This window comes from Sturnira hondurensis, unplaced genomic scaffold (genome assembly GCF_014824575.4).
Source record: "Sturnira hondurensis isolate 20B ecotype Veracruz unplaced genomic scaffold, ASM1482457v3 Scaffold0020787, whole genome shotgun sequence".
NCBI lineage: Eukaryota > Metazoa > Chordata > Mammalia > Chiroptera > Phyllostomidae > Sturnira > Sturnira hondurensis.
In genome coordinates, this window is record NW_028093418.1 from 819,606 (window position 1) to 835,436 (window position 15,831).

Genomic DNA, 15,831 nt, shown 5'->3' on the forward strand with positions numbered 1-15,831 from the left:
GAGCCACATCAGCCAGGGCTAAATATTTTTTTAACTGTTCAAGTACAGTTGTCTCCATTCCCTTCCCATCTCCCCCACCCCCAGCCATCCCCACCTCCCATCCTCAATCCTACCCCTCTTTGGGTTTGTTCATGTATCCTTTATACATGTTCCTTGACAACCCTTCCCTCGTTCCCCCCTCTTCCCCCCTCCCCTCTGGTCACTGTCAGTTTGTTCTTAATTTCAATGTCTCTGGTCATATTTTGCTTCTTTGTTTTGTTGATTAGGTTCTATTTACAGTTGAGATCATGTGGTATTTGTCTTTCACCACCTGGCTTACTTCACTTAGCATAATGCTCTCCAGTTCCATCCATGCTGTCACGAAGGGTAGGAGCTCCTTCTCTCTTTCTGTTGTGTAGTATTGCATCGTGTGAAGGTACAGCACATGATCTGGATGGGACATGTTTTCTTTGCTCATTGATTCAACAAACATATTGCTAAGGAGGTATGGGAAGTACAGCACTGAGTCGAATGCCTTTAATGAGCACACAGCCTGGCAGAGCCTTCTGCAATGATAACCACACAACTACAGAGAAGCAGAGAGCTGTGTGTGGCTGAACATTAAGAGAAAAAAAGCAGATTACAGCACTGTACGTTATGATTGCAGTTCTAAACATGCGAGGGTGTGAACAAGCTCTGATTGAGCAAAGGACAATACTGCATGGTTGGATTGTAGACGACATTTTCTTTAGCATTATCAGAGTTATTTTTCAAGCTTTAGACCATTCTAAATGTTTACTGAACAAAGAAAGCTTCTCCTGTGGCCCTGGCTCTCTAGCCTGGCAGTGGCCTGAACGATGTTGTTACCTGCAGATGAGCAGGGGTTTGCCACAAGATTGGGAGGGAGCATTCAAGGCAGTCTGGAGGGCTGGGCCAGGGGAGGCTACCATGCACCCAGGAGTGTCCACGGAGAGCCAGCCTCCTCTGTGTCTGCACTACAGATGACTGCAGGCTCCTTTGGGCTTTAAGCATGGTGCCAGGTGGGGGACAAGCTGAAGTCTGAGTGTCAGAAACTGCAACAGTTGGTAGCTGGTTCTTTATGCTGCTAACAATGCTACCAATGTGAAAAGTGCCACTCTCTCTGTTGCACAGATGAGGAAACTGAAGCTCTGTTGGCCCTAAGCTGCCCTGAGGGTAAGCGATAGAGAGCTGGGATTGGAAACTCTTCTCTGTTTGGGCCAGGGTTCTTTCTGTTTCTCTCATTGGGCCCAGGAGCAGGTGAAGATACATGAAGCAGATGGAAGGCATCTAGCTGACAGGGTAAGTGAAGTCCTTTGAAAGGAGGAGGCGATGGGGAATCTCTTGGAGGGACCACATGACAGAGGGGCTCAGACACTGGCCATTTGAGTTTGGACTTGAGGCAGGTGGCAATGGGGGGCCTTTGTAGGTTTGGGGACACGAGAGAAAGAGTATATTGAAGAAGAGGCCAGTGGTGTGGACTGGCTGGTGTGATGGGAGGAAAGGCTGGGCCAGGCAAAAAGTGCAGTTGGTGGGCGGCTCTTGTTCTTCGTGATCAAAACAGTACCCACCCCTCCAACTTCTTGTAAATATGTCTTGTTGGACCTCTAGCCATAAGATTGGAACAGAAACTGCCATCTTATCTGTCCTTTGTCCATGGATACCACCACCTGATTCAGGGATGGGCATCTGGTACACATTTGGCCAATCAGAGCCCTTCCCTGGAAATTTTGACCTTGAGACCAGAGAGGGAGGAATGGGTCTCAGTTCCTTTCTGATGACAGAGCTGTGCTATGCGAGCCTGGCCTCTGTCACCACTCAGAGATGTGAGAGTCAGAGAGGCAATCCTGGCTGGGTTCAAGCCGGGTTTCCATGCACTCTGGGGGCTCAGCCACCCCCTCGCTGGTGCCCAGAGTGACCTATACTCACCCCTCCTTCTTAGCTAAGCTAGTCTGAGTCAAACCTTTGCCAAATCAAAAAGCCCCAACTGTTACAGTAAGAGACATGCCTGCCCTTTATCATTCAAATTTTGAGCACAGTTTTCAAAAACCACCTTAAGTAAGGTGCTTTTTTGGAGGGTAATTGGGCCCATTATTTCTTGCATGTAAAAAAGAAAAATAAATGTGTTCTCATTTTTTTCAGTGTCAGACTCAGGGGACCCAGGCCCTCTGTAGGGACAAGGCTTTGGGGATCTCTTCAGAGGGCAATGGACGCATCTCCATCACTGGTGTAGTAAGTCGCGTTGCTGCTCAGCACACTTTCCCTCCTGCTCCTCTCTGATTCAGAAGCAGGGAACGTGGCATGGACGGAACCACCGCACACCACAGCCAGGCATTTCCTATACACGTGGCGAAGATATCTTCTGAACTTCTCTCCAGCAAATGCATAGATAAAGGGATTGAGACAACAGTGGATAAACGCAACCGTCTCGGTCACATTGAGGGCCAGTTTCAGATCCCACTTCATGTCACAACTGGGAAAGAAGTTGTAGAGGTTGAGCGTCTCCAAGAAAACCATGACGTTGTAGGGTGTCCAGAAGAGGAAAAACACGATGACCACCAGAAAGATCAGTTTAATGGCTTTAGCTTTCTTGTTGTTCTTGCAAGAAAACAGCGTCTGTAGGATTCTGAAGTAACAGTAACTCATGATTAGCAGGGGGAGCAGGAAGCCAAGAATATTTACTTCCATGTTTCGGAGCACAGGCCAGATGCCCTGTAGGATCTCAGGGTAGTCCCCAAAGCATTCGTTTTCCGTAAGTTTTGTGAACATGAACTGGGGTGCTGCCACCAGAATGGCGGCTGCCCAGACGCCTAGGCTGATGACGACGCCGTGCTGCACGGTCCGGCTGTTCATGGAGCTGGCGGCCAGGACAATGGCCTGGTACCTATCGATGCTGATGATGGTGATGAAGAATATGCCTCCAAAAAAGCCAATGAAGAAGAAGGCGGTAGTGAGTTTGCACGTGGCGTTATGAAAGCCTTGATCTCGTATCTGATAGTGAATCCAGAAGGGCAAGGTGACGACAAAGAGCAGGTCGGACAAGGCCAGGTTCAGGAGGTACATGTCGGTGATACTCCTGGGCTTCCGGCTGTGGGTGAGGGCAAACACCACCAGCAAATTTCCCACCAAGCCAAAGGCAAAGACAAGGGAGTACACTATGGGCAGGAAGGTGGTCCCGAAGCCCACGATGTCCCCCATATCACAGGCTTCTGCACTCTCATCGTACTGAAAGGTTTCTGAAACCAATTCAGGCAGGAGGGTGGGCATGGTGAGGGCCTGGAGCAGGAGGGAAAACAAGGAACAGGGTGAGTTCTCAGAGAAACTAAGTCAGAATTCTGTCTGTCCTCGTACATGCTGTTAGGGACAAATAGTGGTTGGTGCATAACCTATACATTTCCCAATGTCACATATGCAGTCTCGTTGTATCTCTATGACTGTCTCTGTTGGAGGCTGTAACTGACTCCTTTCACAGAAGAGGAAGCCAGGTCTCCGAGAGTGACTTGTCCAAAATCACCCAGTCTGTGGGTCACCCCGCATTTGAATCTAAGCTTTTTGAAGCATAAGACAAACCTTTTTTTTTTCTCATATTTTTTCAAAATTTCTCCAAAAGTAGCTGGCTTTACCAGTGTGTGGATAGGGGAGAGAGGACCATGGGCAAGGAGGTAAGGGGTGAAGCCCTCATTCACACTTCCAGTCCCAACTTCCTAAAGCAGTTCTCCACCCTGTTCCCTCATTCCTACCTCTTCCACCCTCTGGACCTAATGTCTCCTGCATGAAGCCGAGACTGGGGAGAGGCCCCAGACACTCTCCAGGGCCCTCCTCAGACCCACACCCAGAAGTCCTTGTCTTTGTTTTCTGGAGCCATTTTTCCCCTCTTCCTCTCAAAACTGATGAGTCCTCCTCTTCTGTAAGGGGTAAGAGTCACCTGCTCTGTGGTGACTACCTTGTCTTGCGCCCAGGACTTTTCCAGTTTTAGCACCCAAAGCCTCCCCTGTTGGGAATCCCTGCCTTCTAAGCAAACCCAGATGGTGGGTCATACCGTGGCTCCTAGACCCGAGCAAGCGTTGCCGCCCTCCAGGCCTCTGCAGCCAGGGAAAAGGGCTGCTTGGTCCCCAATGAAGGGCTGTGCTCAGCCTGCTGCACCAGCCTGGTGTGGCTCATCCACTTGGTTATTAGCAGCCCCACACTTTCCTTCCGCCTGGCCCTCCCCACTCTTCTTACTTCCTGTTTCCTCCTGAACAAAAATGGAAAGAGAAGGCATTTCTGCACAGGTTGGAAAGTAACACCTGTCCCATTTCCCCTCCCCTCCCCACCAGGGCTCACTCCTCATTCCTTCCAGAGGCTACAGGCGCAGCCTCAAACCAACGCTGGGGCCCGGGGCTCCTGCTCTGCCTGGTGGTACCACAGACGGGCACCTCAGAAACCCCAACCATAGGCGGGGCACACCTCCCGGTTGTCACTGCATCCCTCCCCACCACAACTAAAAGTTGCGCTCACATTTCTTCAACCAAGGGAGTTTTCACACCCCACCACTTCCTTTTCATGCTGGCTTCCCTCAGTTGGTGAGGGGCCAAGGTGAGGTCCCACCCACCCATGCAGAGATGGGCCCTGCCTTGTGTCCAGGCCCATTTTTGCATCTGACCCAGACCATGCCAGGACCGAGTGGGCCAAAGTTCTGACCTGGGTCGTCTCAGGCTGGGAGGGAGTTCTCATCCCCAGCAAAAGTCTGTGTTCTTTGCTTTAGGCTGCAGGGCCCTTTTCTCAGACACGAACCTCTGGCAGTGACCTTAATCGATAACATTTCAGTTGAACCATATAAAATGGCTGATATGCCACCATTTTGAACCACATGAAGGTTAGTTTCGAATGGTGCCAGCGGAGAGGGGGGAGACAGGAATCGCTACTTGGTGCCCCTGGCTGGTGCCAGGTGCATGTCTTCCCAGACATGCAGATGGGAGGGTGTGCAGTCAGGCCCTTGGTGGTCATAATTCGGGATCCCGGGGCAAAGATCCTTCTCCCTCCTCTTCCTCCCAGTGAAAGGAGCTGCTTTGCTGACCTAGAAAGGAGGCCAAGGTCAATACAAATCACGGTGCAGCTTTTTGAGTTCTTGCGCTCCATCCTGCAGCCCAGGAACTTTGTGCATTTGGATCGGCCCGATTTTGCCAAATGTGCATGAGTTGGGTTTGATTTCTGCTCTTGGTCCTCACTGTGCCCTATACACAGGGACCTCCTATAAATCTCCAGGCAGGTGTCCTTCGGCCATTGAGGAAGGAGAGCAGGTGATGGGCAGAAAGAGCGAGGGCTGCAGACTTGGGCTCTCCCGAGGTGGTATCCCTCGTGTGCCTTCTCTGACCTAGTGACCTTGGGTGAACTTGGAACTTCCGGGCCTCATATTCCTCATCTGCAAGATTGGGGCTCATTCTCATGACTGCTCACGGTGCCATTTTAAAGTGAGCACCTGGCACAGTGCATTGTATACAGTAGGCACTTAATAAATACATTTGGTGAGAAAGCAGAAGCACTTTGAACATTTGGAATCATCCAGGCAGCCCGTGGACTCTCATGTTTCACTCCCACCCAAATTGTGAATATTTGGTGTGTCATGGATATTTTATTATTTTTCACCTGAAATAAAAAATGATTTCTTTACAGATTTTTTTTTTTGAGGGAAGAGGGTGAGAGGAAGAGGGAGCAAGCCAGGCTTTACTGAGCTTGTGCTAAGGCCCAGAGGGGTGAAAGAAGAGACCCATCAGACTCACTGATAAACACTCCACATTATTATCTATTTAGTTCTCTCTGCAACTCTGAAGGGAAAGCCCTGTGTTTAATTCACTGCCCCGCCGAGTGGCTCCAGGGATATTTGTGATGAGAGGGAGGGAAGGCTGAGACAGGAGCTGGGAGATGGTAGGGATAGAAATAGACAGTTGACTTCCAGGCTGAGTGGCAAGGAGGTCCAAATGCAGCTCCTCACCATGCTGAGGGCCCTGGCTCAGCGCAGCCACACACACAGCGATACTTTTTCTAATTGGCACCCAGACACCAGATAAGCCAGGGGTAGCCCTGGTTGGAGCAGTTCAGCATCCATTCAGCAAGCACATAGAAAGTGTCCAGGGGCACTGCGCTCAGCACGGAGGGGGCACATGGAGAGATCGGTCAGGCGTAGTCTCGGCCACAAAGGGGCTTGTCATCTCAGCAGGAAGACTTCACACAGACCAAGACTTTGATAAGGACAGAGCTCAGGCATGTGCCAATTTATCCTCAAGATGAAATGCCATTTCAGATATGCTTGGGAAGGGGTGATTGTGCCTGACTGTTGGCCTCATTGCTTACTGCAGTCAGACCAGTCAGTCAGGGGCATCGGTCTAGCTTGGGACCACTCCCTGCTATCCAGAGGGTCCGCTCAGGTGAGGGTTCAGCTCACTGGTGGCTCAGCATTACCAGCAAAGACCCCAGAAGTGTCCCAGCTCCCACTGCTCTGCCTCAGCACATGCACATAGTAGGCACTTCCTCAGCATGCGGGAGTCCTGCTATTAGCAATTCTACACCATGATACAGAGGAATCAATGGAGGAACACAGCTTTCAATGAGCTTCTCAAAGCCTACTATTCTAATATAATAACAACAGTATGTCGTGCATGCTCAGTAAATGGTAGCCAGCACATAAAAGGACTCAAAAGGATAATAATCCATAAAAGGATTATTATCTCTATGGGCAAGTAGATGCACTCAGAGAGGGTGAGCAACTTACTTAAGGTCACACAGCTGGCATGTGGCAGGGCTGCAGTTTGGGCCCAGATGTGACCAGTCTCAGAATCTTTTCCCAACTTTGCATTATACCCCTTCCCCTGTCCCAAGACTATAGGTTCTTAAGAGAAGAACGGTGGGTGTCCTCTTCGGCTCTGTAGGCCACTGCAACAGGGGGAGAGATCTGGCACAGAGCAGATGCACAGGAGGGGACACTTGTAGGAGAATGAATACTGTGCTCCAGACCTTCATCCCAAGGAGTTCTGTGTGAGTAGTGGCAACAGCAGGCCTTTAATTGCCCCTTTCCCAGAGGCATTCACAGGGCACACGGGTGTCCTTGCAGATCATGGGCCAGAGACCCTTGATCTCTGAGAGCTTAGTGGGTCCTGAGGATGTTGAATGAATGAATGAGTGAGCGGATGAATGAATGAGTGAGTGAATGAGTGCATGTGTGAGTGAGTGAACAAAAGAATGAATGCAAGGCCTAGAGGAGTGAAAGAAGAGACCCATCAGCCTTCCAGTCCAGAGCCCCAGGAGGCGGCACAGGTCCACCAGCTCTCCAAAGAGAAAACAGCTTAGAAAAGATAGTCACTCATCTTGACATACTCTTTTATTGCGTGGCTGTTGCACATAGCTGGTCAGGAGACAGATGCCAGCATGAGCCATTTTGGCTCCTTCTTCTGTGCAGACGTCAAGGCCCAGCTGCTGCCGTGACTGTATGACTCGGGGGTGGCCCAGGGTTTTGTGTGGTTAGGAAGGGAATTTGCAGTCTGCCTGAGCCCTTGAGCCAGTTCAAACCCAGCCTTGCTAGACACAGGCCTGGAGCACGTGAGGGTGCCATTTGCATCAGAAACCTGACTGCAGGAGGGACTTCTCCTTCACTGAATTATTCCATTGAACTTGACAGCCTAATCAAGGGACCTTTTTAGGAAAGGTGAGCCTGAGCTGGGTGGACCTTTTCTTTCTGGATCCAGGATTGGGAGATAAGACTAGAGATATGGCCTCCAGGTAGCAGATGGGAGTAGGGTTGGTTGTGGGGATGGCCTTCAGGGGAGGTCAAAGGGCTGTCGGGGGTCAAACTGGCTTCCACTTAGGCTGGACACTGGCTTTCCTGGTCCCTGAGAGCACCAGGAATCCAATGAGGTGAGCCTCAGCTAGGTAGGTTTCACATGGACACGATTGCAAGGGGAAGGGTGCATGCCTGGGTGAAGTTCATGCAGACTGCCAACCGAGGCTGCTCTGCACAGCTTGGGGCAGAAGCCAGCGAGAACGATCTCCCCTGACTGTTGTGGGGCCTCCTCACACTCTTTTCCATTACATCAAGATCTGACTAAACAGTGTTGAGCTTTTAAAGAACCTTCCGCTTGCTTTCCCTGCCCAGCCTTTTCTACTTCCTCTGGTCTGCTTCCTGTTCTCAAGCCCACTCATTTATTTTTTTAACTTGTTTTTTTTTGGGGGGGGGCACCATTACCCACTGTTTCCAATCAGCTTCCCTTTTTTGCACTTCCCCCCTTAGGTAGCCCCAATCCTTGTCTCCTTCTATCCAACCTTCTCTTCAGGTTGTGTCCCCTTTTCTTTTGGTTCCCAGTTCTGCTTACAGTTTGCTAGATCCGGTGCATCTTCTTCTGTGTATTTGTTTGTTGACCCTCCTCCGTCTCTATTTATGACTTTTTAGGCCCCTGAGTGAAAACTAAAGGGGTTGAGGTGCAGTCTAATGTAAAAAAAAATCAAACCAAAACAAACCAAAATCAAACCAAAATCAACCCAAATCAAAACCAAAACAAAAGAAAAAACAAACCCCGTGAGGTTTAATTTCTTTTTCCTTTGGACCAAAGGAAACTAGAGAATTGCTTGGGCCCTGACACCAGCCTTCCCCGGGGGGNTTCTGTGTATTTGTTTGTTGACCCTCCTCCGTCTCTATTTATGACTTTTTAGGCCCCTGAGTGAAAACTAAAGGGGTTGAGGTGCAGTCTAATGTAAAAAAAAAAACCCAAATCAAACCAAAACAAAAGAAAAAACAAACCCCGTGAGGTTTAATTTCTTTTTCCTTTGGACCAAAGGAAACTAGAGAATTGCTTGGGCCCTGACACCAGCCTTCCCCGGGGGGATGCCTTCATGCCGCTGCTGTTCCAGAACCCACGGTTAGCCTCAGAAAGCCCCTGGTTAGAAGGCTAAGGCGCTGCCCTTCCTGGGTGCGTGCTAGGTGTCACGCGCCCTATGCACGATCCTTTTTCATTCTCTCCATGGCCCTGCAGGAGAAGCGATTACCCTCCCCCCTGGACAAATTAACTGACGGCCACTCAGAGAGATTTGGGAAACTTGTTTAAGAGAGCCGTAGAGCCAATATCTGCCCCCAGATGCGTCTCTCCACCCCACTGGCGCGGCACGAGGCTTTCCCTCATGGAGAGAGGTGCGGCTTCCTGTGGCTGCTTCTCTAGAACGAGAGCCGGCACCCCATGGAAAGAAGACGCCCGCGAAGCAAGCCGAACACTTCCTGGGGTTCTGCCTTCCGGACTTAGAACCTGGTATTTGACACTCTGTGAATCGATGGGCTGGCAATGGAGGGTGGGGGCTTATTTCCTGCCTTGAGATATATGGTGCTGCTTTTCGGAGCCGTGTACCTCATAGGGGCCCACCCCATGATGGCTGGGGGACCCTGGGCAGCTCACTCCCAGCTCTGCCTCAGTTTCTTTATGTGTGAAAGGAAAGGCTTGGAGCGGACCATCTCTGAGGGCCTGGTCAACTCTGGCATGTTCAGTTTTTCAGCAAGAACCAAGCAAAAGGAAATCTTTTCCTTCCTTCCTTCTTTCCTTCCTTCCTTCCTTCCTTCCCTCCTTCTTTCCTCTTTCTCTCTTCTAGAGGGGAAAAGAGAGAAAGAGAGAAAGAAACATCAACCGTCTGCCTTCTCATATGTGCCCAACTAGGGAGCAAACCTGCAACCCAGGCATGTGCCCTGGCTGGGAATCAAACCCATGAACTTTTGGTCTACAGAACAACACTCCAACCAACTGAGCCACACTGGCTGAGACAAGAAGGAAGTATTTTTATAGAGCAACATGAGTCCTGGGTCAGTGAAAGTGTGACCTGGTGTCAATAGAAGTGGCTGTCCAGCAGCCCGCCCAGGGGACATGAAGCTTCTGGACTTGCAGACTACCAGTCAGTGGTTCAGATGAAAGCTAGAGAAGTTGATTTCAAGCCCTGACAAGTCTTGAACTTCACCTTGTTCCAGAGGGGAAGGTCCTCTGTCTGGCCCTGAGCCCACACCCCCAGCTGTTTGGGCCCCTGAGTTTTACCAGGTCCGGATGGTTTTCCCATTTACACTGATGGCTTTTTTTTTTTAAATGAACACCCTCCCCTAGGATGCAGGAAGAACTAAAATATTTGTGTCCAGCTAATCTTACCTAAAGGATGGTGAAATTTTTTAAAAAAAGTAAAATAATTTTCATGAAAAAATTTCTCCCTGTTGAAAATAAAGGAAGAGAATCCTCCTCCTGCTTCCTTTTTCTTAGAATGTTTACTTTAGAAAACGTGTAAGTAGTCTCTCATGTCTTCAAAATGGAGTTATGTAGCCTTTTGAAATGTGATTGGTTCTCCTGTCAGCTTTATCACTCAGGACTGTCTTCCTCAAGGACCTGGGAGACATCATGGAAATGCAAACATCAAAAGACAGCCCCCCCCACCCCCGCTCTTTCCTGAGAAGTTAGGAGCGGGTGTGCGGCCCCAGGTTGCATAACTACCTCTGATCATAACGATATGAGAAATGTATTTCTTCTCTGGATGGAGCCCATTGGCTAACACCTATGGCGACCGCAGTTACCACCCTGAAGCTGGGATGAACTACGTGTGACCGCCAAGTTTTCTTACGGGAAGACTAGTTTATCTTGAGAACATGTGTGAGGGCTCGCATCTGCTTGGCTGCGTGAAGGGTGAGAGTTTTCCTTTTCTGTCTTTATAGTCTCTTAGCGGATTGCCACGTGATACACCTCCCATTCTGGTTTGATGCTTATTCAATAACAAAAGTGTTTTCTCTCTCTACTCTCTTTGTGGAGAGGTTTTCCTGGATTGGATTGGAGAAGAGTTTGTTTTGGCTTTATGTCCCCAACACAAGGCACTCTGCTAAATGCTGAGGAGGTAGAAAGGTTTAAGATCTCTGTAAAATCTTATTGTTTCATGACAAATACAAGAAAAGTTATGGGGAACCCAAGAACTGGACCGTTTCACTGAGTCTTAAAGGCTGGAAGGGTCTCCCTGGTAGACAGAGGTAAAGACGGGAACTGGCAGGTGGAGTTGAAGCCAAGGGCACTGAGGGGTCTGAGCATGGGGTGGGGGGCGCTCCTGAGACCAAGGCTAGGCCAGGGGGTGTGATGTAATATGCTAGAAACAGAAAGACATGAGGATGGTGGGGTTAGGAGAGGCAGGTTTGTCCCCAGAGCATTCAGGAAAATCCAGTTTTGCCTGAGTCAGGGTTCCAGGAAGGATGCCAGGAGAGCCAAGACCAAGGAGGCAGAAGAGGGGTAGGCAGAGGAGCCTCGGATTCTGCACTAAGGAACTCTAGGGAGAAATTAAAAATAACTTTGAAATAGGCCAGAAAAGTTACTTGTGTCCTACCTAGCACACCCCTCTGGGCCACCTCCCCCTCCGATTGTCCGAGCTGACTGACTACTCTGTAACAGACTGGTAGCCATGCTGTGATTCTCGCTGATGGGGCTAGAAACCGTGTCTGGGGGTGCTGCCCTCAATAAGCGCCTTGCAGAGAGGGACCAATGTTGCATCTCTCTGTACGTTTGGCTCCGCAGGTCTGGAAGTGTCTCATCTGTGCTATCGCCGAGGCTCTGGCCTGTCCCTTCTCACTGCTGTCCAGGACGCCACTGTGTATATGTTCCACCCCTGCTATCAGGCTGTGACGATGCACAGCGGGGCTCTCATTTTGAGGTCACCCGAATAACATTTGTGCGCATGCGTCTGCATCTCCGACCACATGGGTACGTTTTGGAAATAGGGACTGAAAGGCAGACGGCTGCATGAGTCCGAATATACTGGGGAGGGGCAGCTGGGTGTCCCACATCCCAATGGTAATTCACCTTGTTTAGTGAGGCACATCTAGGGGGTACAAGTAGAAGAACCAGCAAGGAGTAGTGACCGTAAAAGTCAGGATCGTGGTGACTTCTGGGAGGGGTGGGTGGTGGTCAGGGAGAGACCTGCGGAGGCTGCTGGGGGCTGGCCAGGATGTCTCCATTTGTTATAATTTGTTAACCTGCACACTGTTCTGTGCAGGTTAGAGTGTATGTCTCACCATACACATAAGTTTAAGGAAAAGGCAAAAAAGAAAAAGGGGGTCTGATATTTAAAGAGATGTAATACAGATTTTCTTCCTACCGAGGCTCGCGATCCAAAATAGCTGCGTTTTGGCCAGGCCCAAAGATGAGGGGGTTGAAGCACCTCCTGTGTCTGGAGAGCCAGGAGAGTCCCAGCCCCCGGATGCCTGCACGCTCTGAGCCCCCAAAGCGGCCAGGCAGCCTGAATGAGGGTCAGGCTGGAAGCCCCGGGCTTTCCTTGCCGGTCCTGGGCAGACTCAGTGACTCAGGAGAATGCAAGCGTTGGGGATCCCTGGACTGTTCTGTTGGGAATCCGGACCAGTCCTGGGAAATGTCAGCTGAGGCCTGGCCTGTGCCGCCTGGCTCCTAACCGTGACCTGTTGTGGGACACCAGGTGTGCCTCTTCCTGCCAAACTCGTCCACTGCAGGGGCTGCTTCTAAACATTGTCAGGGGGAACCATTTGAGACTGATGCAAATCGGGGAGCTGAGGACTCGTCCCGGGTCAGAGGCTGGGCTGGGGAGGAGCAGCCACAGGTCCCACGTCTTGGGAAGTCTGTTCTTTGAGGTCAGGGTTTCTGACACTGTTACCCTTCTGAAGCTCCATGGAGGTGAGTGGGGTGCATCCTGGGGGGTGGAGGACGGGTGGGGAAGGGAATGGAAGGTGGTCCTGTACTGGGTCAGCTCTAGCACATTCCTTCCTCTCCTACCCCTCACAGCCTCACTCGGAGGTAGCCAGTGATGTTGAATTGCACAAACTTCCTGAGCCTCAGTTTCCCATAATGCCAACATGTATTGTTTCTTGAGCTCCAAATAGGGGCCAGGGAATGTGGTCGAAATTTTATATACCATGCCTTAACCTTCACAGAAACTCAGCCTGGACCCATCACCTGGTTTCAAATCAACTCCTGGCTGATATCTATGTTAAAACTGGGGCTTGAGGTTTAGCAAGGTCAAATGCAGAGCCAGAGCTTTGTTCCAAAGCCAAGCTGTCTCCCCCGACCCTCATCTGCAAAGTGGGGAAAGTGGCAGTTGTCGATACGGGGTATGGCTCACGTGTGGCAGACACACAGTAGGTCTCCCTTCCCAAGGATGTGGGGAAGAGCCCGGTCGGCCTGCGAGCGAGGAGGAATCTCACGGAACCCACTCATAGCTCCTTTCTTTCCAACAACATGAAGCTCTTGAACCTGAGGGTCCTCGCCATGACTATACTGGTGTATGGCGATACTGAGCATCAAACTTGTGCCAGCAATGTATTGATTAAAGTTGTTTTCATTAGAAATGCAATGGGTGCTCATACAAAAATGCATGGAAATAAAAGGAAAAAACAAAAACAAAACCACGAATTGTTTCACTTCCTAGATTTAACCGCAGCTAGCTTTTAGCTTTTTAAATCAATCTTTCTGTATTGTTTTCATATTCATATGCTCATATGAAGTGTATTATATTTAAAGGAAGGTGCTATTTTCATTATGAAATTTTACTTTTATTATAAACTTTAAAACATACACAAATGCAGAGAGATCCCCCATGCACTCCTCACCCAGCTTCAACACAAGCCTCTCCCGGTCAGTATTTCATCCATTCCCCACCTCACGTCCTGCCGGACTGTTTAAAAATGGACCCAGGCATCATAGCATTTCGCTCATACACAGTTCATTGTGAGTCTCTAAAAGAATGACTCCTTTCTTTAAAAAGAAAAAACAACTTTCATATGATTTCTTACTGTAAAAAGTTAACAATAATCCTACAATGTCATTCAGATGCACTTTTAAATGATGCTTCTTTTTTTTAGTTAATGCCAAATCCCGAGCATTTCTCCATGTCCTTACTAATGCATCTGGTCATATTCTAGCATGTTGAGCGTATCGTTAACGATTTAATCACTCATTCTCTACCAGCCACCAACTCCTCAAAGCCCCCTGAACATTTAAGCTGAGACACACTCGGTAAAGGGTCTTCCTTGTTGGCAAAGCAAACCAGCATCATTACCCTACTTTGACCTCTGACCACAGTGCCCTGCCCCACGCACCCACAGGTGCTGATCTCCCGCCCACAGGTGCCGATCGAGTCCTCCGCTCCTACCTGGGCTGGGCTTGGGAAGGGAAGCTCCGGATGTGCCAATCAGCCACCCTGTCCCACGCAGGCTCTGCCAGAGAGCATTTCCCTTTTCCTTCCCACTGAGGGCATCTTTATTTGCAAAGTTAGCCAATAGTGTCTGGTTTCCTGTGAGGTAGGTTATCGCTAGACGCTGCTGTAGGCAGGCTCGAAAGCCCAGGCTGGAGGCCACCTGACCACAGAAGGGTCTAGACCACCTGAGCCTGGGGGCAGACCCAGAGGGGGCTGTAGGGAGAGATGACTTGGGGGCTGTGTTTTTTACCCAGACATGGGTAGAGGGTGGGGATGGTACAGGTCTCTTTAGCGGCGTGCCTTCAGGCGAGCTGAGAAAACCCACGAGGCATCAGTTTTCCTGTGCGAAACAGGGATCCCAGTTTAGTCACCGGAGAGGGTTGGGGTGCAGAGTCCCTGAGCTACAGATTTTCTCCTCTCAGTGTGGTCCCAGCTGGGAGCTTATTAGAAATGCAGCGCCTCAAGCCTCACCCTAGACCAACTAAATTTGACTCTGCACTTCAGTGGAATTCTCCAGAGATTGGTAAGAGCACTGAGTTTGAGAATCATTGGCACAGGAAGCTCCTAGTCAGTGCCTGGCATCTGGTAGATGCTTACTAATTATGTTTTTATGCACCTCTCTCCCTCAAGGCATTTCATGGCTCCCTTTGCCCTTCTTCCCAGTTACCCCAAATTACGTACACGGTAGGCAACCTGGCCCAGCTCCTTGCCGTGGTATCTCTTACTGCCATCGCTGCTGCAGCTGGATGGGTGCCAGCTGGGACCTGACTCCTCCAGGGCACATTCCTGCTCCTTGCCCCAGCCCACTTGTTCTGAGGACAAGGTGCGTCACCGGCACCGTGGCCTTAGCAGCCTGATGCATGTTCAAGGCAAATACTACTTCTGGTCCATCCCTGAGCCAGGGCCTAGCTGGGGTCTGGTCCTTGGAGACCCTCAGCGCACATTGCTGAAATGATTGTGATCCCTCCCAAGCCTCCCCGGGCTCCTCCCTGCCCACCTGGCCGCCTGCACCCCTGCACTGCCTTCGCTCTGGTTGCTGTGGTCTCCTGAGGTCAGCGGCGTCCTGTATGCTCTCCACTATGCTTCCTCTTCAGTCCTGTCATGGCCCAGCTGGGACAGGGCTGTGGGCTGGGGCTGCAATGCCGCAGGCTGGGGGACCAGCTAGGGTTGGGGGAAGCCCACCCCTGGTTTCCTTCCTTTGTTCATCCCTGGTCTCAGTGCCCTTGACTCCCCTCCCACTTCCCCAGTGCTCCTTTCTGGAATGTAGCCAACACCCTTTCTCTCCTTTGGTCACATACCCCTCAGGGACAATCTCACCTACGCCCTGTCAGTGGCCACCTCTGAGATCTGATTCCTACATCTCTGTGTCCAGTGGGGCCTGTATGGCCTCCAATGCCCCTCTGTGTCCTTCACACCTCTTGTCATTTCACCCCAGTGACCGTTCTCCACCCCAAGGCCAGGGAGCTCTTTCTAGAACCCAAACTGCCGACTTCAATGCTCCAGGGGCCCTGCTCACTGATGTTCAAGTCTCGGCTTGTGGGCATGGCCTTGACGTGGCCCCACCCCTCGGAGGTTCCCATTGGCTGCAAGCAACCCTGGCGCCTCCCAGTGCCTCTCCGGGCCAGCGCACCTCCCTTCCCACCAGGC

At 50.6% G+C, this 15,831-nt stretch overlaps 1 protein-coding gene across 2 annotated transcripts; it reads right to left on the reverse strand.

Annotated features, from left to right (window-relative positions):
- Positions 1-325: 325 nt before the first annotated feature.
- Positions 326-14,222, reverse strand: CX3CR1 (C-X3-C motif chemokine receptor 1). 2 transcript variants are annotated; one of them, XM_037030592.1, is made up of 2 exons: positions 14,140-14,222; positions 326-3,273 (listed from the first exon to the last, which is right to left on the reverse strand). In XM_037030592.1, exon 2 carries the CDS (start codon positions 3,262-3,264, stop codon positions 2,194-2,196), a length of 1,071 nt encoding a protein of 356 aa, XP_036886487.1. In that variant the 5' UTR covers positions 3,265-3,273; positions 14,140-14,222; the 3' UTR covers positions 326-2,193. The 2 variants fall into 2 exon arrangements, with proteins under 2 accessions (XP_036886487.1, XP_036886488.1); XM_037030593.1 differs by lacking the exon at positions 14,140-14,222 and adding an exon at positions 4,037-4,351.
- Between the last annotated feature and the right edge of the window lie 1,609 nt (positions 14,223-15,831).